This window comes from Mustela nivalis, assembly GCF_964662115.1.
Source record: "Mustela nivalis genome assembly, chromosome: 12".
In the NCBI taxonomy this organism is placed as follows: Eukaryota; Metazoa; Chordata; class Mammalia; order Carnivora; family Mustelidae; genus Mustela; species Mustela nivalis.
Genome location: NC_139031.1, coordinates 4,434,547 through 4,461,511, shown reverse-complemented (window position 1 = coordinate 4,461,511; position 26,965 = coordinate 4,434,547). Strand labels below are relative to the sequence as shown.

General features: G+C 42.9%; 1 protein-coding gene across 1 annotated transcript; it reads right to left on the bottom strand.

Moving 5' to 3' along the window:
• Window positions 1-1,821: 1,821 nt before the first annotated feature.
• On the bottom strand, window positions 1,822-25,486 carry XRCC2 (X-ray repair cross complementing 2). Its single transcript, XM_082693409.1, has 3 exons — window positions 25,308-25,486; window positions 12,604-12,685; window positions 1,822-2,849 (listed from the first exon to the last, which is right to left on the bottom strand). The coding sequence occupies exons 1-3, from the start codon at window positions 25,344-25,346 to the stop codon at window positions 2,128-2,130; spliced, it is 843 nt and encodes a 280-aa protein (XP_082549535.1). The 5' UTR covers window positions 25,347-25,486; the 3' UTR covers window positions 1,822-2,127.
• Window positions 25,487-26,965: the final 1,479 nt, after the last annotated feature.

Below are 26,965 nucleotides of genomic sequence, written 5' to 3'. Positions count from 1 at the left end.
TATTATTTAAGAGAGAGAGTGCGTGCGCGTGCACATGCCCATGGCGGGTGGAAGTGGAGTGGGGAGCAGGGTCCCCACTCAGCAGGGAGCCCAACGCAGCAGCAGGTGGGAGTAGGAGGTAGTGGAGACCCCTGGAACTCCGGGATCACGACCTGAGCTCAAGACAGACGCTCAACCAACTGAGCCACCCAGGGGCTCCAAGAGATTCTCAATCTTACTGATCACACAATTATCCAGGGGGAAATGAACATGTTCCTCCACCATACAAATATTTCTAAGTTACTTACATGTTACTTGTAATAAAACCCACAAAACTACAAAGTGAAAAAGGATGAACTAGGGATAAAAGAGGTCATATTCTTAAATATTTTCAAGTTTATTAGTGGCAAAATCAGATCTGTTGAGAGCATACGGGTGTGAGATGTGAATAACAGAAATGGGACCCAGCGAAACTTGACTGGGTCGCCGCTGGGACCACTACCATTTTAAATTTCACAGTGTGGCTAAAGAGCAAATACTGGGCCTAGGAGGACTGATTGTTTGACAGCTTTTTATGGTCTCCTGAGAGTTCTCCCTCGACCCACAACAGAAGTAGCTCCTACACCAGGACTTGGCCTTCATTAGAACAGTCCCAGAGGCCCCCTGCGGTGCAGCGAGCGGGAAGGACAGAAGGCAGGATGCAGTGTGCTGACGCACGGACTGCTGCTGAAGGCAGTGGGAACCAATCTTACCAGGGCCATCCTGGGAGAAGAACTTCAGCGTCCTCTCACCGGAGGGGTAAGGAAGCTGGCGTGTTCACACACCAAACCCTGCCCTTCACTGCTGAAGGCCTGCCGGCCTGGACCACATGCAGCCCAGAAGCTCCGGCAGCCAGCGGGCACCTCCAGAAGGCCCAAGGTTTTGGAAACTGCAGATGAGCTAGAGGCGGCACAGGGGCCACGGGGAGGGCACAGACAGCAGAGGCCACCTCTGTTGTCCCTGCATCAAGAAGAATATTAACTTCAATCTTAATTTCTTTGCAGGATCCCTTTTAAGCCCTTAAAAAGAATCTTTGTCAGTTAATCTACAGTTGGTTTTTAACTAAATTGGTCACATATAAATGAACACACCCACAAAAACATCACAGTCAATTCTTTCCACTTTCCAACAGGATACTTCAGAGAGGAATGTGACAGATGACCACCTGATCCACAGATCGATGAGTACTCCAGCATCAATCTGAGTATCACATATCGATACAATTTCACCTTTTCTTTGATTAAAATACAAGTTGAGATTTTCTTCCTCTCCACAATACATTACCTTGTGTACCCCTCGAGGTGCATGTTCCCCATTCTGGCCATTCCTTGGCCAGAGTACACAGAGCCCTGTCCAGCTCTCAGCTGGAAATAATGACTCATTGCATGGTATGGCTGGGCTATTCTAAATGGCTAAGAACATACTAGTTATAGTTCTACTACAGTTTTAGCCTTTATCACTTAATGAGGAGATGAAAATGTCAAAAACAATCTTCATAGAATTCTTTGAATGGGTATATTATTTCCCTGTGTTAAAAAAAATTGTACAGAGACCCAACCAGAATGCAACTTCATCTTGGACTCATTCTAACTCCGATCAAAATGCTCTGGCTTTCCATAGTCTTTGGTGTAAAAGGCAGAAGGGCAGACTCCTTGTTTTCATCCCCTTTGCAGAAATAACAGCTCTGCAGAAACATTTTCCAAAGTCACAGCTTCCGAAAGGAGTTACATAGAAGTCAGAAATGCATTTAAACTTTCCTAAACAATTAAGTACTTAACTAAATTCCAGAAATGTGACACAAAGTTAGAAAAAAGTTCATTTTATTCAGGCCGCAATGTGTAGATTACTTATTTAGTCTTAAAACAAGTTCAATATACAGTTTAATTATTATCAGCACTTTGATTTATCTTCAACATCCCAAGAACAGAATAAAGTTTTCCTGTACTAGTTTAAGAAATCCATTCTGGGGGGAAAAAAAATCCATTCTGTGTAGAAACATTTAAATCAATTCTCTCAGAGTTTAAAACTTTATTACTGAGTCATTTTAGCCCATTAAAGACTTTTTAGATTTTGCATGATGTCCTGAAAAACACTACTGTATGACACATATCAACAAAACTCAATGCCACTTTCTCCAATAATAAAAACGTGCTTTTTTGAACTGTTACTTTTTAAATGACGTGAAACTAAAGAAAACTGGTTGCTGGTTTTAAAATCCTCCTGTTTGGAGAAAAATATCCTATGCTTCACTACTCCTTGCCATGCCTTACAGAGATAGGGTCTGTAGTCCACATCTGCCTCACCTGGATGGTTAAAGGCAGGCGGAGGCCCTTCTGTCCAGTGTGAGGTTTTCTGCATTAGACTTTGTGTTGTTGCAAAAAGAACTAAGCGATACTCACTCACGAGTTTCTCTAAGAACTGAGCGCATTTCTTCAGGGTGCACTCCTGCAAGTTAACACTGTCTCCTCCATTGGCGCGGTCTATCCAGTAAAAGGCGGACAGGCTATCCAAGATCAAAAGGCAGAGAGAAGGGTGGCTACAAACCATGGTTTCTAGCGAGTACAGCGTGAGGAGCAGCTGGGTGCTGTTTACGCAGCTCACCAAAAACAACCTTCCCAGGCACTGTTTGACCATTTCTTCACAACTCTGGGAGAGTCTATGCTCGAGAATTGTAACCAGCCGGAGCATATCAAAGCGGTAATCTGTGTCAATAAATAAGACTTCTACTTCCAGTCCCCCTTCGGATTTTGGAAGTATACATCGTGCTGTTAAATGATAAAGCATTTCGGTTTTTCCTGTTCCCTCTGGACCATGAAATTCAAGAATATCACCTGTGTAAAATGTAAAAATGTCAGTCAAAATGCAGCAGCACAGTAACGGTAGGCTACAAAATGAAAAGTCTGCAACAGTGTGTAAAAAGACGTTTACTGGAATGTGAAAGAAAAATTCTAAATCCACTTGCGAAAATGGATCATATAAGCAAATACAAGTAAGGAAGGAAATTAAATCATTAAATTTCACCTCGGAGAAAGGAGCTGGCTACTAATTAGCATCAAGAAAACGTGAAAAACAGAATGACAAGGTGGAAAGGCAGCCAAGGAAGTCTCCTGGGGAGGGGTCCACATGCACTCACACTGAAACTGAGAAGCTAAGAATAAAGTGCTGAAAGAAGCTACCGACCACTACGGTACACAGCACTCTGCTACTCGATTACCCACTATACATCCTCCTCCTGTCCGTAAAGTATAAAACCTCTATTGGGCGGGGTGCCGGGAGTGAGAGCGGGGCGGGGAGAAGGCAGTGCACCGAGCTAAGAAACTATTTTTTCAGGGACGCCTGGGTGGCTCAGTTGGTTAAGCGCTGCCTTCGGCTCAGGTCATGATTCCAAGGTTCTGGGATCAAGTCCCGCATCGGGCTCCTTGCTCAGCAGGGAGCCTGCTTCTCCCGCTGCCTCTGCCTGCCTCTCTGCCTGCTTGTGTGTACTCTCTCTCTCTGGCAAACAAATAAACTCTTTAAAAAAACAAAACAAAACTATTTTTCTCAGTATCCCTTGCAAGGAGGAGTCAGCAGGGATCACCCGAGCCAGGGAGACATGAGTACGACTCTGTTGGGGGTTTCTAAGTTTTGCTTTCCTGATCCGGGTGCCAGTTCTGCTGTGCCACACCCGGCTCTGCAGGGGAAGCAACCATCCTGAGGCAGTGAGTGAAAAGGGACACCCGAAGTAGGGTGGGCCCTAAGAATCGTGGAGCAGAAAGATAAGAGGTGCCCAGGACTTTGATGACATGGTGGAACCCCCACACCAGCTAGGCAGGGCCTGTGTCTACACCACTTGTGAGGTGAGGAAAATAAGCCTCTATCAGGTAAGCCACTGAGTTGGACTTCTGTCACACGCGGCTGAAACGATCCCTAACTAGGGTTTTTTGGTGCGACTGGCATTATAGGCGGAACATTATTCTCGACACTGCAGTTTCATATGTTCAGCTCTTGGGCCTAAATGCCAGTAATAGCCCTCCAAATTTCCAAAATGCTATCGGTTATTCTCCACTATATAAATTTCTTGAAGCTGTGCCCTGCTAGAATGACATCTGCACTGTAAATTATTTTCCCAGCATTATAAGCTGAAGTAAACTACTCTGAACTTCAAAGACTTCAAATATTTTTCTATATAGGTTTCTATACAGGAGAACGCAAATTAAATACCTGGGGAAACTGTCTTACCTCCAGCGCTCTTCAAAACCCACTCCTAACACTGGCCTTCCAATCCTTGCTAGTTTGTTTCCATTTAATTTATGGCTGAACCACACGACTGGAAACAGAATGCAGATTCTCAGGCCCCAACCAAATTACTAGTGTGGGAGTCCAGTTCCTTTACTTCCTGTCATTACTAACAAACCACTGTAAATTGGAACATTCACAAAGAATGTAAAAAAAAAAAGAGCACGTTACCACTATAACATATTTAAGGTACTATGAAACTTCAACCAGTTTCTACCATAATCTTACATGCAATTAAAAATTTAAATAAAGGGGCACCTGGGTGGCTCAGGGTTAAAGCCTCTGCCTTCGGCCCAGGTCATGATCCCAGGGTCCTGGGATCGAGCCCCACATCTGGCTCTCTGATCAGCGGGGAGTCTGCTTCCCTTCCTCTCTCTCTGCCTGCCTCTCTGCCTACTTGTGACCTCTGTCCGTCAAATAGATAAAGAAAATCTTTAAAAAAAAATTTTTTTTTAATAAAAATGATTCCCTGTACCCCTCCCCCCAAAGATTCTAGTCTCAAGAAGTGAAACTATTTTCACAATAACAATTGTTCACGGATACTCTTGCTGGAAGTTAACACAGTAACTAAGTAACTATTCAGGCCAGATGCTCAGTTTACTCTCTCCTACTGCTGACCAAGAAGCTAAACTGAAATCCTCCCCTTACCCACAAGTAAGTCTTTTACTTCCCTATATTACAGAGAGTGAACTACATGCATTCAATGAAACATTAACATAGAACAGATATTAATGGTAGAGAAGGAAAGCTGAAAACACAGTTTAGTAAGACTAATCTCACAATAGTTTGGAGGACGCACAGAGAACACAGTGGGGAAACCAACCAGCAGACGGCACCAGACCCTCCCCCTTCCCCAGAAAAGAAGGCCATGAGGCTCGTCAACAGCAACCAGCTTTTCTACGGTGCTTTATGGGTGCAAGCACAGCCTGATGATAGCTCATTTGACCCTAAGAACCGACACTCGGAGCGAAGAAAGCAAACTTGATCATGTTTCATCATCGCTGTTATCATGCTATGTAATTTTTAAACCATTTTTTAGTTTTACTTAATCTCTACACCCCAGATGGGGCTCAAACTACAACCCTAAGATCAAGAGCCACACACTCCACGCCCCTCAAGCTGTACGATTTCCGGCTATTTCGTCGTATTTCCTACACGCTACTTTAAGGTTGGGACTCTACTATTCTATTTCCAGCACAGAGTACCTTTTGAATGTACTTCATTAGGTTACCTTCTTTTTGAGAACTTCTTGAGAGACATCTGAAAAATGAAAATGTAAGTCCCTCTCTGGTGAGGGCTTAATGCTCCAGAGTGAGCTCTGGAACACGGCATTTTGAAAGGAAGCAAAAGTTGGCAGGGAATCCCAGGAGGAGTGTGGCACTGGTCACCAGAGTCCTGCGGATGTAAAGGCCCAGGACCAAGGCTGGAAACGAGAGACCAACACAGGAGACAAGCAGGAACAGGAGTTCTGTTCCAGAGTGCCCAGTACTCGGCCCCTGGCCCAGTGAGTGTGGACACTTCGTCTCTGTCAGGTCTTCGGGCCTGCCCATGTTCAGGGGTAAGGTCGTAACCTATGTAAAAGTTCTTCTCAGAGACAGGGTTGGAAGTACCCATACATCAAACACATAAGGAAAGCAGGAATTTTTAATTCACGTAATCACATAAATATCCTAACAAGAATTTAGCTTTCAAAATGCTATGTTAGGTAGGTGTCACAAAATAAAAATGTCCTACAACCCCTAGGGATTTGAGATTCAAGACAGTAATAAGAGCGTAGACATAATGATCTGAGAATAAGCTACAAAGCAACAGAGAACAGAAAGCTCAATCTGGTGGGTGAGAGTGAACAAAACATTAGGAATAGAGGCCAAAAACACATCTCTCGAGACACATCCACGTTAGAGGAGTCGGCATGAAGACATAAAACATGAATCTAATATAAAAATTAGAGGAGGAAAATGACACAGAGCACAAAAGGTTTCAAGAAAATGAAAGAGAACTAAATAACATTAAATGAAGCACAACATTTCTAAAAGTAAAAAAGCAGCAGAGGAGAGTTTGTGAACAGATCCCTGAACTGGTCCTGGATAGTTACCCTGCACCAGTAAATGTGTAGTTTGCAAAACCACATTTAATATATGTATTATTTTATGAAGCAAACTTCAAAATCAGATGCTCAGAAAAGAGATGGGAGGGCTCTCCAGGGAGCACTGAGTGTTCTTCCAAGGATTAGGCTGCGGGGAAGGCAGGGGGCACACAAAGAATTAGGGGAAAATATGATGGTTTACATTCATTTAAAAAGTAATATTCAACAGCAGTTTCATGAGGCTGAAGTCCAATGAAGACAACCGAAGGTAGGAGAAAGGCAGCATATTCTCAAGTAAAAGGGAAGCGACTCCACTGGCCAGAGGGTAGGTGGGAGCCGTCTGTGGGTATTTCTGGAATCCTCAGAATAGGAAAAAAATGAAAATCTAGCCAAGTATTTTCTTGGAGAGAAGGTGGTGCTCATAAACATCTTTCAGCGTAACTCAACAGAGTAAGTCTTAGAGAGCACTTGTTACATGGTTTGTCAAGGTTGGCTAAATTCATACATTACTAAGAAACAGATGACGTTAAGTATATGGATTCCTTAGATTCTTGCTTTGACAAGATTGAGATGAGGCAAAGCTTAAGGTGAAATCCTTGGTTAGGAGATTATTAAGGGGTATATGAAAACACTCTTTTCCTTTTACAGATTAATAGCAAAGCAGTAAAAAGGTCATTTGTAACAACTGGGGAAATAAAATGTGCAAACTTACAAATTACACATAAATATTATCATCACGGTCGCAGATTCCCTATAAATATGTTTAATGATGAAGTCAGTTTTGTTGATTTTATAAACATTTACTGTCTAATCATCACATCAAAAATCATATTCAAGCATGATGTTCTACAGAGGGGCATAGTCCTTTTAGCTGTTTTTGAAGTCACTATCTCAAATGTTTCTGAGACCTGTTGGAAAAGAAATCATACCCTTGTCCATTCAAAGTATTGAGTATGACAACTTGGGAGTAAAAAAAAAAAAACAAAAAACCCACAAAAAAACAAAAACAAAAAAACCCAAACCTCTCACTGCTAAACACACACACACACACACACACACCTCTACAGTTTGGCACTTGACAAATTAAGCTAAATCAGAAAATCTGGATGGTTTGGCCTTGATAGTTGCTCTCACAAATAGAATGCTGTAAGGGATCTGGGTAACAGATTGTCAGAGTGAGTTTATGAATCTGAAGATCCTTCAAAATAAGGATAAAAAAGAAAAGCCAAAAAATACACCATCTTGGTACCAACCTACTAATTGTATAACAATATGTTGAATTTGCAGATTACAATCATACGGAAGAGGTAATGAGTTGGTATGCACTACTGTGTATGGTATAGTACATAGTACTCAGTAACTACTATGAAAAAGCATTTAGAAATGTTTACAATGGAGTAGAGCTTTCTATAATCCCTAACTGTGAACTTCCCCATACAGTTTCTGATAAACTGTTGTTGACAAACAATCCTTGTAATGCCAGTCTTAGGTCTGCTACTGCTCCAGCGGGCGCTCATCTAACTAGTTTTACAGCTAAAATACCTACAGTATTTATAAAATATTGAAATTAAGATGGTGTTAATCCAAACTAAGTAAACATTTTTGTTAGTGACTGAGCACTATGGTGTTTTTCAAATTTCTACAAATACAACATCCAAGTGGATAAACAGTGCTCTGACCCATGTTTTCCTGTCAGTTTTATAAGGTCCAACTTTACAATATCCTTTCTGATAGAGCAGAAAGTTCAATCTTTTGTCTAACATGTTTGGTCAAAAGTTGTCTTTATTATTGATAGTTTAGAAAATTGTTTGCTAACAGATCTGCTCTATAAAAAAATAGTAAAGGGAATATTCTAGGCTGAATGAAAGGATAGCAGATAGTTACTTGAACCCAAGAGTTAATAAAAACCACAGGTAAATGCAACTACATAGGTAAATATGAAAGACAGTATATGTTTTATATTTGTAATTTTTTTCACTTATCTGACTTAAACAAATGAACTGAATATTTTTTACTTATTTCTTTGTTATAATACATATTAATTTTTTTTTAAGATTTTATTTATTTGACAGAGAGAAATCGATCACAAATAGGCAGAGAGGTGGGCAGAGAGAGAGGAATAAGCAGGCTCCCCACTGAGCAGAGAGCCTGATGCCAGGCAGATCCCAGAACCCTGAGATCATGACCTGAGCCAAAGGCAGAGGCTTAACCTACTAAGCCACCCAGGCGCCCCAATCCATTTTAATTTCTTTGCTGTAATGGCTTTTTAATTTCTTGCATTAAGTCACAATTTTAGAAGTGTTTATGGATATATGATACATAGATATATAACTTATAACAGCACAAAGGAAGAAGGAAGAAATGGAGCTACCCAGTAGCAAAGTATTTATAAAATATGGAAATTAAGATGATATTAATCCAAATCAGATTATTTTAAATTAAGATATTAATTGTGATCCTCAGAGCAACCATTAGGAAAATAACTCAAAGTCGCCTGGGTGGCTCAGTCAGTGAAGTGCCTGCCTTCAGCTCAGGTCATGATCCCAGGATCCTAGGATCAAGTCCTAAGTCCCACATCAGGCTCCCTGCTCCTATGCATGGAACCTGCTGAACCTGCTTTTCCCATTCCCTCTGCTACTCCCCCTTGGCAGGCGGGGGGCGGGGGCGGGAAACGGGGACACACGACTTTAAAAAGTGAAAGTAATGACCAGGAATAAAAATGGTACACTAGGAGCACCTGGGTGGCTCAATCGGTTAACTCTCGCCTCTTGATCTCTGTTGCGGTCATGCACCCCCCCCCCAAATGGTACATTAGAAAATATTTAACCCAAAAGAAGAGAGTAAAGAAGGAATAGAGAAAGAAAAAAGATATAAGATGTCTATATAAAAAGCAAAATGACAGTCATAAACCCTATCTTATCAGTAATTCATTAACTGTAAGTGGACTAAACAGTCCAAACAAAAGGCAGAGATTGGCAGAATGGAATAAAAACACAGGATTCAACTATAGGCTATCTACGACAGGCACACTTTACCAAGTCACAGACCGACTGATAACAAAACAATAGAAAAAGATATGCCATGCAAATAGTAACCAAAAAAGAGCTGATGTGGCTGTACTTTTATCAGACAAAATATACTTTGAGACAACTGTTACTAGAAACGAGGGACATTTTTGTTTTCCATTGTGCTAAAAGATGGCATAAAAGTTACCATTTCTAAGTGTACAGTTCAAAGTTCCAGTCACACTGTTGTACAACATCTCTAGAACTTCCATCATGCAAAACTGAAATTCTATCCCCATTAAACAACAACTCCCCTTCTCCCCTTTCTCCTCAGTGCCAGGTAACTATCATTCCTGTTTCTAAAAATTTGACTGCTTTAGATACCTCATGTAAGTGAAATCACAATATTCTCCTTTTTGTGACTAGTTCATTTCACTTAGCATGTCCCCATGTTTATCCATCTAGTAGCATGACAGGATTTCCTTCTTCTTTTTTTTTTTTTTAAAAGATTTTATTTATTTATTTGACAGAGAGAAATCACAAGTAGTAGGAGAGGCAGGCAGAGAGAGAGAGAGGGAAGCAGGCTCCCCGCTGAGCAGAGAGCCTGACGCGGGACTCAATCCCAGGACCCTGAGATCATGACCTGAGCCGAAGGCAGCGGCTTAACCCACTGAGCCACCCAGGCGGCCCAAGGGATTTCCTTCCTTTTTAAGGCTAAATAATGTTTCCTCATTTGCATATACCACATTTTGTTTATGCATTCATCTGTCAATGCACATCTGGGTTGGTCCCATCTCTTAGCTATTATGAGTAATGCCATTATGAACAAAGGACTACAAATATCTCTTCAATACTCTGCTTTCACTTCTTCTGGAGATCTACCCAGAAGTGGAATTGTTGGATCATATATATGGCAGTTCCTCTTTTTTTTTTTTTAAAGATTTATTTTGAGAGAGAGAAGAGTGAGCACAGTGGGGGTAGGGCCAGAAGGAGAAGGAGAGAAAGAATCTTAAGCAGACTCTGTCTACACCAAACCAAGAGCCCAACCTGGAGCATGGCCTGTGCAGAAATCAGGAGTTGGATGCTTAACTAACTGTACCACCCAGGTGCCCCAATCATACAGCAGCTCTATTTTTGATTTTTTGAGGAACCTTCATACTGTTTTTCATACCGCCACCATTTTACAATCACATTAACAGTGCAGAATTTTTCTACAACCTCAACAACACTTGTTATTCTGTATTTTACCGTTACCGTCCTAATGGGTGTGAGGGGACAAAGCAGGACACTTTATAAAGATAAATGAATCAACCCATCAATAAGGTAAAATTATAAACTTGAAAGTGCCCAACAGTGCATGAAGCCCCAGAATATATGAAGCAAAACAGAGAAATAAAGGGAGAAATACACAATTCAATAGTAATCATTGGGAAGTTCAATACCCATTTTCAATACTGGATAGAACAATTAGGCAGAAGACCAAGAAGAACAGGAGACTTAACGCTAATAATCAACCAGAATTAATACAAAACATCACGAAAACACTCAATCCAACTATAGCAGAATATACATTCTTCTCAAGGGCACATGGAACACATTCTTCAAGATAGATCATATGATCAGCAATAAAACAAACCTCAATCAATTAAAAAGACTGAATCAGAGAAGTATGTTCTCTGATCGGAAAAGAATGAAAACAGAAATCAGTAATAACAACAAAGCAGTAAATCTTCTTGATCTTGAATGGATTAGCCGATGGCCTAGCTATGATACCAAAAACATTAACAATAAAAGACAAAACAGATAAACTGGACTTCATCAAAATTATTAACTCTGTGCCTCAAGGCACCATCAAGACAAGAAGACAACACACAGTGGGAGAAAGTATTTCCAAACCGTATTGGATAAGGGAGTTGTATCTAGATTATATAAAGGACTCTTACTACTCAACAACAAAAAAATCCATTTTTTTAAAACAGCAAAAGATATGACAATTCTCCAAATTACACATAGAAATTGCCATTAAGCACAAGCAAAGATGCTTAATATCATTAGCCACCAGGGAATGTAAGTCAAAACCACAAGGAGATATCATTTCATACTCACTAGGAAAGCTAGAATCAAAGACAGACGATGACAGTTGTTTGCAGGATGTGGGAAAACTAGTACTATTCTAGGCCTCGCTTCTGGTGGCAAGTAAAATGTGCAGCCGCTAGGCCCAACAGTCCCACAGCGCCACCAAAGGTTAAGCCCAGTCACAGCATAAAGCTAACAGTCCCTCTCGTAGGTATTACCCATGAGAACCGAACACATGAATCACAGAAAAGCTCGTACACAAATCATCCCAGTAGCATAATCCATACCAGCAAAAAGCAGAAACCCAAACGTCCATCGACTGATGAACGGGGAAAGCGTGGTATATCCACTCAACAAGGACCAGAACTACTGAGCCATGCCACGGTATAAAAGCTGGAAATGTTATGCAAAGGAGCAGAAGCCAGTCACAGAAGACCACATATTGTATGATTACATGAAATATGCAGACAAGGCTGGTCTAGAGTCATCAAGTAGATCAGTCACCACCCAGGGCTGAGGGATGTGGGAGCAAATGGGAAGTGACTGCTAAGAGGCACGGCTCTCCTTCTGGGGCGATGAAAATGTTCTAAAATCAATTGTGATGACAGCTGCATACATGTAAATGCAAGTCATGAAGCTGCATGCTTAAATGGGCGAATTACACCTCCACAGAGCTCTTCCACTAACGAGGAGAAACAATGCCAGCACAGTAGTACTCTTCTGTAAGTCTTCCCTAGTGTAAAAGTGCTGGGGTAACAGGCAGCCATGTCTTTTCCCTTCCACAGAAGTAGTAACAGAAAATGGGGTACTTAAGGACTTACCTGTGACTCTCAAACTTCTAAAGAATTAAAAAATAAATAAATTATAGTGACAAAACTCCCTCAACTACTGTGTTGAGATAAGAGAGGTCAATATTTATTCTGAAGATTTTACCAAAGAAGAACCAAATTTTAACTCCTCTGACACAGATAATGAAGACTTAAAAGTGTTCTAGCCTGATCTATTTCTCACTTTTTAATTTTACAGGTTAATCCATATAGCTGTTTGCTACAAGTACATGCATATAAATAAATATATGTTAGAAAAAAACCCTGTTTTATAAGACTTAATGTGTGACATTGTGTTTTGGTTTGAGATTTTTACCAAGTACAGATGAATCTTCATCAGCAAACAGACATGGTTCTATTTCTTTCAAGGAACTTCTACCTTCAAGTCGGGCAAGAAGCTAGCAAAAGAAAAAAAAGAAAAACTCATTACTTAAAAATATAAAATCTTAGACATCTACATTTACACCATTTTCCAAACGTCTATAAAAAAGACCCATTTAATTTTGAGGATTTAGAGGAAATTATGAAATAGGAAATACAAGTTAGGAGGAAAATTGTGTTCATTCATTCAGAAAACACTTCCTTATTTGTTTACATATCAAATACTGATGGTATAAAATGAGCCCCAGGAAGACTCTGGACACCAAGGTCAGGGGAGCTTCTGCAGTTAGCAGACTGTCACACACTGTTGCGGGGAGAACTGAGCACGCTCCACAATTGCACCAGGAGAGGACGACCGGAAGGTCTGCATTTGGAGTTCTCCCGGACTCTGACACCTCCTCCTCCTGTGGCTGTCTTTAAGACTGCATCCTTCCCTGCAGTAAACTGTAACCATGAACACAACCACTTTCAATGAGCTCTGTGAGTCCTTCTACGGGATTGCTATACCTCAAGGTGTCCCCCAGGGTCCCCACGCCCCCCAACTTGCAAATAGTATCAGAACTGAGTGTAGTCTTAGGGATCCGGAACTTGGTAAAGTCTGCTCCTGGGGACGTCCCCAATTTCACACACAGATGAAGGACTTCTGCTCCAAAATTAAATACAATCTTTTTTTTTTTTCCTCTAGGAAAAGCATTTGTGCTGATTATTTGAGTTGGATGCTTTTTTCATAGCCTACCCTTTATTTTGAAAGAACAACTAAAAGAAACTTTGATTATACAGACTTTGGTATTTGCTAGACATTTTATTAAAATGAAGAAAGTAAGCTTGTCACTTCAAGAAAACTGACCGTATTTGTTGCCAGTGGTAACATTTGAATTTTAGAAAACTCACCCTCCACTGTGACCTTGATAGCTTCCCGAAACTTAAGATCCTTTATGGGGAAGACATCAATGTTTTAATGAATGTGATTTTAAAAAATAATTATTTAACAAACACGCCAATTCTTGAAAGATCTATGTAATTCAGTGAACCATTATTTCCAAATGACTAATGCATGTTAAACCAGTCCTGGGTAAAAGATTCACTCCAAGTGTAAGACCAATCAATCAATGGTTTTAACCTATTTAAAAAAAAAAAAAAAAATCACGGGACGCCTGGGTGGCTCAGTGGGTTAAGCCACTGCCTTCTGCTCAGGTCATGATCTCAGGGTCCTGGAATCCAGCCCCGTCGTTATTGGGCTCTCTGCTCAGCAGGGAGCCTGCTTCCCCGCCCCCTGCCTGCCTCTCTGCCTACTTGTGATCTCTCTCTGTCAAATAACTAAATAAAATCTTAAAAAAAAAAAAAAATCAATCACTGATATAATTTTATATTCTACATTGCAATTAACTTTTAGGAAACTAGTATCTTGTCACGTTTTGGTCCAGAATCAAAGAAGTAAATCCACAATTATCTAAAAAGACCTTCAAATACTCCTTTTTCCAACTATACATCGGCAGTACTTTAAGTTGTTCTGGTTGAAGCACAATAACATGATAAGAGTCTTAGCGTACTTCAACCAGAACAACATAAAGTCACAGACTGGACGCAGAAGAGAGGGGACCCCAGTCAAATTCTCTTCAACCGGACACTAAAACGAGATCTGCAAATATGTGAAAGAGTGTCACTCCTCATATTTTTTGTTTAGGGAAATATAGCTATTTTTCATTAAAATACTTACAATACTCAAAGAGTTTTTAACTGTCACTTGTATATGAATGCAAATATTTAAAATTCTAAATTTCTCCCCTCAGCTCTCTCTCCAGAGCCCACCTGCTCCGGAGATCTCTCAAGAGTATATTTTCGCTTTAATTCTTTTTTTTTTTTTTTTTTTTAAGATTTACTAAAAGAAGATAAAGGGGTGCCTGGATGGCTCAGTAAGAACACAAGCAATGTATTGGAATAACATCTGTGAAGTCACAAGTAGGCAGAGAGGCAGGCAGAGAGAGAGGAAGCAGGCTCCCCGCTGAGCAGACAGTACGATGCGGGACTCGATCCCAGGACCCTGGGACCATGACCTGAACCGAAGGCAGAGGCTTGACCCACTGAGCCACCCAGGCACCCTATATTTTCGCTTTAATAAACTTTTTCGCTTCTGCTATTCAATAAATAGATAGATAAATTTCTCAGTTTCGCTGACAGATAAAACCCACATAAATAAAAGCTCTTATTGCATAAATAACTGCACTTATTGCACTTATTGTGATCATTTTGCAACATAAACAAGTATCAAACCATTATGATGTACACCTCAATCTAATATAACGTTGTAACTATTCTACAAAAAAAAAAAAAAAACCCACAAAAAAAATGCACAAAAGCTCTTTGAAATCCTCAATAATTTTTACATGTGTAATGCATTCCTAAAGCCAAAAATTGAGAACCACTGAGTTAGATGGTGAGTCCAGCTTGAAAGACAAGACAGAAACTTTCATGAACAAGATGAAACACATAAAATGACTTTAAAATGTTTTAAAAAGGGCGCCTGGATGGTTCGGTTGTTAGGCGGCTGCCTTCGGCTCAGGTTGTGATCCAGGGTCCTGGGATCAAGGCCCACATCAGGCTCCCTGCTCCGCGAGGAGGGAGCCTGCTTCTCCCTCTCCCGCTCCCCCTGCTTGTGTTCCCTCTCTCTCCCTGTGTTTCTGTCAAATAAATAAATAAAATCTTTAAAAAAAAGTTTTAAGAAGCATGTATACAAATAACTATTCTCATCAGAATAGCTAACTTAGGAAATTACTCCAATTGTTTACTCTTATCATCACCCCTCAAAATAGTTCAGAATTCTCCACTGTGAGAATTCCTGATAGGAAAGGATTCAAGAAAGCTTTATATTGGCAGGACACTTGGACAGAGATGGTATAACTCCTCTTATCCAATTGGCTAAGTTAGCCAGTTTGCATCTAATTTTCCATCATTATTAAAAAATCTTCAAGGATGAAAACTTCCCACTAATATTCAAAATGTTTACAATGCCAAAGCAGAGTCTGGTTCTTTCAAATAAATAAACTTTTTAAAAAAGGAAAATACCCTAAAAATCTAACATAAACTATTACAGAAATTAAAATTAATCATGTCCAGATTTAAGGAATGAATTAAAAGAAGCCAGGTATAATCAATCTGGAGTTTCTGAAGGACAAAAAAGAGTCCAAAGTGTCCAGGGTAAAAGGAACCCCAGTAAGTTGTTAGACAAGACAGTTCAATCCTTTTAGGGAAGATTAACACACTGGGCAATCACAGCCTGGTGATGGATTTCTCTTGATTCTCTCTGCAATCTTTCTGAGGCCATATTTCCTATTTAGAAAAGAAGGCAAAGTGGACACAACAATTTTAGTCTATTTGGCAGTTTCACTAATATTGTTAATTAACAGATTTGACATTTGGTTTGTAAATCAGTATCTTCTAGGTTTTATTATTTTAACAAAGTCATCAACTAATAGCTACTATTTGTGCTTACTATGGTATCTGCAGTACCTAATTTATATACATTATCTTTTTTAATTGTTATAGTAACTATTTGTTGTCATTCTATTTTTCAGATGAGAAAACTAGTAGATGCCAGAGCCGAGACTTAAGAGATCTCTTCTGGCTCCCAAAGGCTGGAGGACCGCTGGGCTCCAGTGCCTCAGATTCAGTATCACGGAGTCTAATAAAATCTGAGTAGAGAGAAAAAATAGTTTCTGGATCTACTAAGCTGATCCGAGATCCTTTCTAGGCCATTACCGGACCTCTTTCAACCATCTCTGTTAACACTCCCCTCAACGGCAACCAGGAGCCCTCTATGTTTTCAATGGCAGCGTTATTACCATAACAATATAACCTACAAAGGGGGTAATCCTCACTGCACAGCCAGCCACTGGTAACCATCTCGGCCAAGGCCAAGTCAACGTGGGGATACACAGATGTAGCAGACACAGTTCCTATCTTCAAAGAATTTAACAGGCGAGACTGAAAAGTTTACAAAAACGCAATACAGTACAGTGGCTGCTGCAGAAGAATACAGGCAGGGTGCTGGGAAGGTGCGGGAACCTAACGCCGTCTGGGACAAATCTTCCCCCAGGCCCAATCAGTGACCTGGGACCTCCTGGAGCACACCACCCCTCCCAACATTCTTTCCTTTTGTTTAACCACACCCTTAAGTACACCCTTAGGGCACACCGCCCCTGACCTGCCCAGGAGCGAGGACTCTGACACACAGCCATGAGACATTCTCCTCTTGGGTGGTCCCACAGCAGCACTCCCAACCTCCAGGGCTAGAAAAGCTGGTCTCAAGGGTGGTGGGGTTGAAAAGATTCATTATCTTGAGGCTACCCTGAGACAAGATCAGTCAGGAAATCCCCTTCTAACATCAGGCTGCGCTTGCCAGCCTTTCTCTTCAGTCTTCCGGTCAGTTCTAATTTGTGGGAGGCACCCTTAATTTTGAACAAGAGATTAGGCATTTAGTTCTTTTATATACATACAAAATGTGCACTGATAGAGAAATGTTTTTCTTCCTACAGGGAACATCCTTTGCCTATTCTCTTTTAAATTTCTAAGGCCAAGACCATTAAACAAATGATAATAACATACATTCTTCAAGTCCGCCTCCTTCCACGAAACTACTACTACTATACTTAGCACACTACCAGCCTATCTCCTCATCTGGATATAAAAGCTCAAAAGGAAAAGCACCTATTTTGGCTCACAACAGACTCCATAATGCTTTTGTCTGGCAGAAACTCAGCAGCTGCCTATATTAAAAGGTAAACAAGGCATAGGTAGGCAGGCTTGGGAAGGATAAAGAGTGTAAGTGACCTCACACTATTTCCATTTTCATGTTTAGACAGTATGCAAACTTATACCAAACAAAAGTCCATGAGTATTCATGTCCTCGAAGTTCTTTATACTAACAAAAGTCCATTTCCAATACCATCATATACCTTCAATACCTAGTAAGCAGTACCTATCTAGTAAGCAGAATACCTACCATACAGATGTTTTTAAAGACCATTCAGTTGTGGAAAAGCTTACACAAGAGCAGAAAGAAGAATATAGAGAGCAAACTAATTAGAAATTAATGGCATTAAGGTAAATACACACACACAGCTCATTTAGATAAAGGCTCATTTCCCCTGACCTTCTGTAAATAAATTTGTCTGCAGATAGACCCCAGTAGTAGGGTTCCAAACCGGTTCAGTATAAAAGGCTACCTAAGGTGCATCGGGTCGCTCAGTAGGTTAAGCCTCTGCCTTCGGCTCAGGTCATGATCTCAGGGTCCTGGGATTGGGCCCACATCTGGCTCTCTGCTCAACAGGGAGCCTGCTTCCTCCTCTCTGTCTGCCTGCCTCTCTGCCTACTTGTGATCTCTCTCAAATAAATAAATAAAATCTTTAAAAAAAAAAAAAAGGCTACCTAAAAGGGCTCCTGGGTGCTTCAGTCAGTTAGCCATCTGCCTTTGGCTCAGACCACGATCCCAGGGTCCTGGGATGAAGCTCAGCTTCTCCCTCAGTCTCTCCTCTCAGTTTATGCTTTCTTTCTCAAATACATAAACAAAATCTTTTATTTTTTTTTTTAAGATTTTATTTATTTATTTGACAGAGGTCACTAGTAGACAGGGAGGCAGGCAGAGGGAGAGGAAAGGAAGCAGGCTCCCTGCTGAGCAGAGAGCCCCCAGGACCCTGGGATCATGACCTGAGCTGAAGGCAGAGGCTTTAACTCACTGAGCCACCCAGGTGCCCCACATAAACAAAACCTTAAAAAAAAAAACAAAAAAAACCAAAACAACAAAAAAAAAACCTACCTAAAGAAGCAAACATTCTGAACCAAATATTCCCATCTCTGCCCATAATAGACCTGGATTTCCCAGCAATAAAATAAATACAATTCTTAGTTTTACTACTCATAGTAGTAGAGGAAATTCAGGCAAATATGTGTAACTATAACACAAGAAATGAAAGAGAGGAGTTGGAATAAGGAAGCAAGGGAAAGCAGCAGCTAGATGAGTATGTATGTGACTGATACAAAATCTGGATCTTATGGTAGTTCCATAAATTCCTCTTCACATGGGAAATTAGGCTCCTCTGCCACTTTGAAAATTCAACTGTCCTTCAGGGCAGAGTACTGGGCCTGGCCCTTCAATCAAGCTGGAAGAAAAGCTAATGCTTTTATAAAAGCAATCATCCTGTAAGAGGAAAAGGAAAAATAGATACATATAAACTAAAGCAAAAACTACCCCATATACGGAGCAACTGGGTGGCTCAGTTGCTAAGCATCTGCCTTTGGCTCAGGTCAGGATCCCAGAGTCCTGGGATCAAGCCTCACATCAGGTTCTCCACTCAGCGGGAAGCCTGCTTCCCCCTCTCCCATGCACCACCCCCAAAAGCTATTACATATATGACAATTTAAGCAGCATGAATTTCTCTTTTTTAAGTTTTTAATTCTAGTTAGTTATTACTAACTGGTTTAATTCCAGTTAGTGTTGTATTGGGTTCAGGTGTACAATACAGAAATTAACACTTCCATACACCACCCCGTGCTCATCGAAAGCGCACTCCTTAATCCCCACCACCCCCACCCTGCCCCGCTCTCCTCCCCTCTCTAAGCCAGTTTGTTCCCTGAAGTTAAGAGTCTGTGTCTTGGTTTGTCTCTCTCATTTTTTTCCCTTTGTTTTTTTAAGATTTTATTTATTTGACACAAAGAGAGCATGAGCCAGGGGTGGGGAGGGAGAGAGGACAAGCTGACTCCCAGCTGAGCAGGGAACCCAATACAGGACTGGAACCCAATACAGGACTAGATCCCACGACTCTGGGATGATCTGCGCCCACGTCAGATGCTTAACCGACTGAGCCACCCCGATGCCTGTTTGTTTTATTTCTTAAATTTTTTTTTTTTAATTTGTTTTATTTATTGGACAGAGAGATAGCACAAGCAGGCAGAGCGGCAGGCAGAAAGAGGGAGAAGCAGGCTCTCTGCTGAGCAGGGAGCCTGATGCGGGCTCCATCTCAGGACTCCCGGATCATGTCCTGAGCCAAGGCAGCCACTTAATGGACTGAGCCATCCGGGTGCCCCTATTTCTTTCTTTCTTTCTTTTTTTTAAAGATTTTATTTATTTATTTGAGAGAGAGACAGGGAGAGAGAGCATGAGTGAGAAGAAGGGCAGAGAGAGAAGCAGACTCCCTGTGGAGCTGGGAGCCTGATGCAGGACTAGATGCCAGGACTCCGAGATCATGACCTGAGCCGAAGGCAGTTGTCCAACCAACTGAGCCACCCAGGTGTCCCGCGGGTGCCCCTATTTCTTAAATGAATGAAATTACATGTTATTTGTCTTTCTCAGACTGACTTATCTCGCTTATCACAGTACTCTCTAGCTCCAACCATGTCACTGCAACTGGCAAGATTTCACTCTTTTTTATGGTTGAATAGCATTCTGTTGGATGTATACACCACCTCTCCTTTCTCCATTCATGTCTCTGGATATCTGGGTTGCTTCAGTATCTTTATTGTAAATAATGCTGCTATAAACATGGGGTGCAGGAATCCCTCTGACTTAGTGCTCTTGTACTCTTTGGGTAAATACTCAGGAATGCAATGGCTAAGATCGTATGGCAGCTCTAATTTTTTTTTTTTTTTTTGAGGACCCTCTAAGCTGTTTTCCATAGTGGCTGCACCAGTTTGCATTCCCACAACATACACAAGGGTTCCTTTCTTCGCCACATCCTGGCCAACACCAGTTGTTCAACACCAGTTGTATTTTGTGCTGCTGATTTTAGCCATTCTCAAGATGCGTAAGAAGTATTAACTTCTAGCAGAATCTGTAAGGACTAAATTTTAAATTTATGATATCCCACAAATGAGTAATTCCATTAAATGCATTCTTCAGATTTCATTAGGAAGTTATACCAAACTGCTTCAAATTTTCATTTAGATAAAAGAAATATAGGGACCCCTAGGTGGCTCAGTTGTTTAAGTGTCCAATTCTTGATTTCGGCTAAGATCATGATCTTGGGGTCGTGGGATCGAGCCCCACGCTGGGCTCCAATCTCCGTGCAGGGTCTGCTTGAGATTCTCTCCCTCTCCCTCTGTCCCCACTCGCACGCTCTCAAATAAATGAATAAAATCTTTAAAAAAAATCAAATAAACGCAGTCCCAAAAACAAACAGTAGAGCATTAAATCAATATTACAGGAGTTTAATGTTGGCAGAACACTTTTCTCACCTTGCATGTGAGGAACTCTGCCAGAGAAACACTTCTGGCATATTCCCCTAGCCTCTCGTTCCCCTCCCCCAGGGAAGAGCTTCTCATGGGTTAAGAGCAGGGACCCATGATCATCCCCTTCCTCCCCCACAAGGGCTTTCCTACAGGGAGGACACGTTCTGCCGTGCTCCTATACTTTAGTCTAAAAGCACTCAGAAATGAGCATTTGGCAACACAGGTTGGCTAATAACCTTACGAGAACTTTTAGCGGTCTAGTGGGAGACCGGAGCCCGAGCACCACGGGCTAGACAACGGGAGGGAGATGAGGAAGTGCAGACCGGAGCACCGACTCTGCTGGGCTGAGTAGTAAAGGAACGGGGCTGGCTGAGAGGGAGACATCTATGGAGGTTTTCTGCTTCCTGTTTATTGCTTTATGTTAGCATACCAATGGAAATTATCAGTGAAAATGAAGATTAAAGATGCAGAAAACTGGGACTCCTGGGTGTCCCAGTCGGCTAAGGGTACTGGGATCAAGGCCTGCACCAGGTTCCTTGCACTGACAAAATTAAAAAAAAAAAAAAAAAAAGAAGAAAAAAGAAAAAACAGAAGACAGAAAAATGACTATAGGAGTGGGGATATCTGTAGCAGTAAGCAACTTGAGAAGGAATGGGATGGAAGAAATCCATATCGTAAATGGAGAAATTGTACTTTTTTTTTTAAAAAGATTTTATTTATTTATCAGAGGGGGGGGGAGAGCACAGGCAGACAGAATGGCAGGCAGAGGCAGAGGGAGAAGCAGGCTCCCTGCTGAGCAAGGAGCCCGATGTGGGACTCGATCCCAGGACGCCGGGATCATGACCTGAGCCGAAGGCAGCTGCCCAACCAACTGAGCCACCCAGGCGTCCCTGTACTTTTTTTTTTTTAAAGATTTTATGTATGTATGTATGTTTGTACTTAGGCTGAGCCCATGCTCGAGTGCCCACGCTGGGGGAGGAGCAGTGAGGGAGGGAGAAAGAACCTCAAGCTGACTCCCAGCTGCCCGTGGAGTGCAGGGTGGGGGGTAGGCCGTCTTCAGCACCGCCCATCTCACGATCGTGACCTGAGCCAAAACCAAGAGTCAGATGTTTCATTGACTGAGCCACCCAGACACCTCGAAATTGCAGTTTCTGTTCTTTTATTTTATTAAAGATTTTTATTTATTTGAGAGACAGTGAGAGAGAGACAGCATGAAGTGGGGGAGGGTCAGAGGGAGAAGCAGACTCCAGTGAGCAGGGAGCCAAATGTGGAACCCTTCCGGGGACTCCAGGATCATGACCTGAGCCAAAGGCAGTTGTTCAACCAACTCAGGCACCCAGGTGCCCTCGAAATTGCAGCTTCTTAGAAACAAAAATATTTACTCTATTTTAAGGAGGAAATTCAGAGAAAACCTGTGCATATATTATCAAGACAGGCTTCATGAAAACGGAGGAATTGCAGTATTAATACCTGATAAAGCAGACTTGAGAGGGAAGAAAGTTGCTAGAGACAAAGGGGGACTTTACAGAATGAATAATAAAAGTATCATTCCACCCAAAAGACATAAGATCCTCAACGTGTAACATATGAAGCAAAACTAATATAGGTGAAACGAGAAATAGACAAGCCCACAATTATATCTGGGACCTTAACAGTTACCTGTCAGCAAAGGAAAGAGTTACAAACAAAATTAAACATACAGAAAATCAGAACAAACGAGATCTGACTCATGTATGTAAAACACTGCACCCAACAGCAGCAGCATACATGTTTTTTTCAAGTGCCCATGGGACATCCATCAAGATAGATCACATCCTGACCCATAAAACAAACCTCAAATTTAAAAGAACTGAAATCATACAGAGTATGTCCTCCGACAATGAAGGGCACAAACTAGAAATCGGTAACAGAAAGACAACAGGAAAAATTAAGGGAGTTCCTGGAAAGTTTTTTGTTTTTGTTTGTTTGTTTTTTAAAGATTTTATTTATTTATTTGCCAGAAACAGTGGGAGAGAGAGTGAGCACAGGCAGACAAAGAGGCAGGCAGAGGCAGAAGCAGGCTCCCTGCCGAGCAAGGAGCCCGATGCGGGACTCGATCCCAGGACCCTGGGATCATGACCTGAGCCGAAGGCAGCTGCTTAACCAACTGAGCCACCCAGGCGTCCCTGTTTTTGTTTTTGTTTTGATGACACACGAAGCAAGGCAGAAAGAAGGGAGAGGGAAGAGGAGAAAGATATCAAATTTACCTACTAAAGTAACAATTATTGAGTGCTAACTGTGGGCTAAATATTGTTCTAAACACTGGGACTAAAGGAGTAAACTCAACAGACAACAAAGTCTGCTCTCATGACCTTTAAATCAATATAAAATGTCAGGTGTGATAAGAAGAATAAACAGGGTAAAAGAATAAAGATTAACAGTAGGTAAAAAACAGGTTATTATACTGTAAACTGTAGTCAAATGCTGGTCTTTAATTGCAGGGTTCATTAATAAGTTTTACACATGCTACTTGTCCTACCATAGTTCTATCTCTAGAATACGTTAAAAGAAAATATTTTTTGCAACTTTATTTTCTTGGAAGACCCTGTATGAAATGTCTTTTCCCTACTACTCACAAAATATGGGAATGGTTAGCTGTTTTTTGAAGTTGTAATTCTAGCGAGTTAAAAATTTAAAGTACTTGTTTGTTGGGCTCGCTTGAGACCCGTTCTCAACACGAAGCCTCCCAGTAGAATCCCTAAAGTTCTGTAGCATAATATGCAAGGGAAGAAAACTGTGTCCAAACAAATTAACACTAGCCAGAGTCCTGCAAAACACTCCGAGTTTCACTTAGCCGGTTTTGTTAGCAAAAAGGAAAGAATAAAGTAGCACCTATTGCCCAGGTCCCTGCTCTCCCCTCAGACCCTCTGTACTCAAAGTAGTGGGAGCCAAGCAATCTGGATAAGGGTCTCCGTGCAGACATGGCAGGTCAAGGATATGTTGCTAAATTTCTTGTTCCATGATTTGGCTGCGCTGGGCTCCCATTTTTTACTTTTTTTGAAAGATTTTATTTATTTATTTAATAGAGAGGGAGAGAGACCGAGCACAAGCAGGGGAAGTGGCAGAGGGAGAAGGAGAAGCAGGCTCCCCGCAGAGCAGAGAGCCTGACGTGGGGCTGGATCCCAGGACCTGGGCCCAAAGCAGACCCTTCACTGACCGAGCCACCCAGGCGTCCCAGGGCTCCCAGGTGTTAGATACTAGGCTGGATCTGACTGCAAAAGTCACCTGTTTGTTTAACCCTGGTTTCAAACGATCATGTAAATGACTAAGGTTTTAACTGTAGTGGTTCTAGCAAGGGTTGGTACACTGGCCAGCAGGTTAAATCCAAAAAGTTTAAAAATAAGCTTTATTGAGCACAGTCATGCTGATTTGTCCCCCTCTCTGCGGATGTCTTCACACGAGGCCTGCAAGGTTACGGAGTTCTGACGGAGCGCGCCCTGACCTGCAAAGCCCTTCACAGGCAACATGCGTGGACTCCTCCTAAGAGCGCGGCTTCCCGGGCGCCCGGGAGGCTCAGTGGGTTGGGGATGCCGGCCCCTGGGACGCAGCCCCATGTCAGGCTGCCTGCTTAATCGGGCGCCTGCGTCTCCCCTCCACTTGTTCTCTCAAATACATACATAAAACCTTACTATGATGATTATTATTATTGAAAGAGCCTTGTTTCTGTCCGTCATCTGTAGACAAGATTCTTCTCCCCCACCTCGCCCATTTCTCGGGGCTCAGGGCCCACCCGTCTCCCTCACTCGTCAGAACCACCCGCAGCTCCCTCAACACCCACGACACCCGCTACTCCCCGCGACCGCCGCCCCCTCCTTGCCAAACCGAGCTCACGCGGCCCCTAAAACCTCCGTCCCGGCTCCCCCTGACCCGGGCCCCGCGCTGCCCCCCAAGGCCGCGGTTCCTCCGCGTCGGCCTCCGCCACTGGTTCTTCGGGCAGACGTCGTTCCTTGGGCTCCTCGTTCCCGTTCCGCGACCGGGGACCACACGCAGGCCGCGCTGGTACCAAGCCCGCGCGTCCGGGAACGCCCCGCTCCCACACCGCCTGCCCCGCTCCGCCCGCAGGCCCCGCCGTGCCCCGCGTCCGCCGCCCCCGACCGCCCCGACCGCGGGGAGCCCGGGACAGCCGCGGCCGCGCGCGGCGAGCGGACCGCAGGAGACGCACAGCGGCCGGGCACGGGCGCCTCCCTCCGCCTCCGCTCGCCGCGCCAGGCAGCCCACGCACGTCCGCGCCGGGTCTCCCAGGGCCGCGGGCCGGCGCCGGGGCCTCAGGCGGGCCGGGGCCGCAGTCCGGCGCGGCCGCCTTCCCTCCGCCGAGCGCCCCGCGCGCCCCCGGCCCGGGCCCCGCCCCGCCTCCGCCGTCCCAGACCCGGCGGCCCTCACCTGCGTCCCAGACTCGGCCCTGCGGAAGTCACTGCACATCGCCCCGGAGGCTGGGCGAACCGGGCACTCAACTTTCCCGCCACCAGCGCCATTGACCGCGAGCGGCCGACGCCTCGCAGCCAGTCAAACGCGCTGACCCGCTGACCCGGGCGCGAGCATGCGCACTGCGCCCGCCAGCGCCAGGGAGGCGAAGGGCATGCGCAGTGCTGTTGACGGGCGTCCCTCGCCCGAGTGACGTCAGACTCCGTCTCCTAGGAGACCGCAGACCGCTGGTGATTTTTTTTTCTTTCTTTTTTTTTTTTTTTAAGATTTTTTTTTTTTTATTTATTTATCAGAGGGGGGCGGGTAGCGAGCATACACAGACAGAATGGCAGGCAGAGGCAGAGGGAGAAGCAAGGAGCAAGGAGCCCGATGCGGGACTCGATCCCAGGACGCTGGGATCATGACCTGAGCCGAAGGCAGCTGCTTAACCAACTGAGCCACCCAAGAGCCCCCGCCGCTGGTGATTTTTTTTCTGGTCTCAGAAACTTCAATTCGTTTTTATTAGGTAAAACTAGCAGCATGTACTTTTTTTTTCTTTTTTACTATAAACAATACAGTTACTGAGTGCGAAGGGCTTTTTGTCCGTTTGTGGGTTAAAAGCCCCCGGCTGGCGATACATGTGATTCAGAGTTAATTCTGAAAACAAAGAATTAAGACTAAGTTTGAAAGAATCTGTGTAATTAAGAAATAATTATTATAATAATAACAATTACAGCTAACACGTGTAGTGCTTAGGGCGTTATATATAATAATTCATTTAAGCCGCACAGTCCTGTGACGTAGCTACTCTTATCCCCATTTTACAGATGAGGAAACTGAGGCACAATCTTGGCGCACGTTCCTCTGATGACCACAGGGTAGTGAGTCAGCACGTTAATGAGAAGTGGGAAAGGAAGAGCATGGACGCAAACAGTTCTTCAAAGAAACTTGGATGTGAAGGAAGGAGGTAACAGTAACCAGAAAAGTCAAGGAAGAGTCTTTTAAGAAGGCAAAGCCTGGGACGTGTTTAAATGCGGACAGGGAAGAGCTGTGGGAACTTACTGGTTAAAGAAAGAGAAAGAACACTTGATGGAGTCAGGACCTACAGACACTGGAGGGTGCAGGTGTGAGAAAGCTTTAGCTGTGGCGTTGGGCATCTTTCCCCCGTGAGTAGAGACAGGGGTTGAGAATGGGTGCAGATGAAGATAAATTTGGGGATGGGACGCTCAAAGAGCTTGCGGAAGGTCAAGTCTGACGTAGAAAGCAAGGTAGACGAAATCCAAGACTCCTCTTGTGAAAGTCAGTTCCTTTTGTGAAAGTTGAATTCCTCTTGTGAAAGTCAAGTGTGCGCCTAAGCTGATGCCTGGGCTAATGTTCCCATCGACAGGCTCTGCCGGAAACCTTCCTCAGAAATCCATTCTTGGTTCATTCTGTGCACAGAGCAGTGGTGATTGACCTCAGTACGCCATGGCGATAATTGTTTTAACCAGGATAATTTTCCTTAACACTTACTGTCTACAACCACATTCATTTATTTATTTTTTTAATAAATTTGTTTTTAAAGATTTTATTTATTTATTTGACAGACAGAGATCACAAGTAGGCAGAGAGGCAGGCAGAGAGAGAGGAGGAAACAG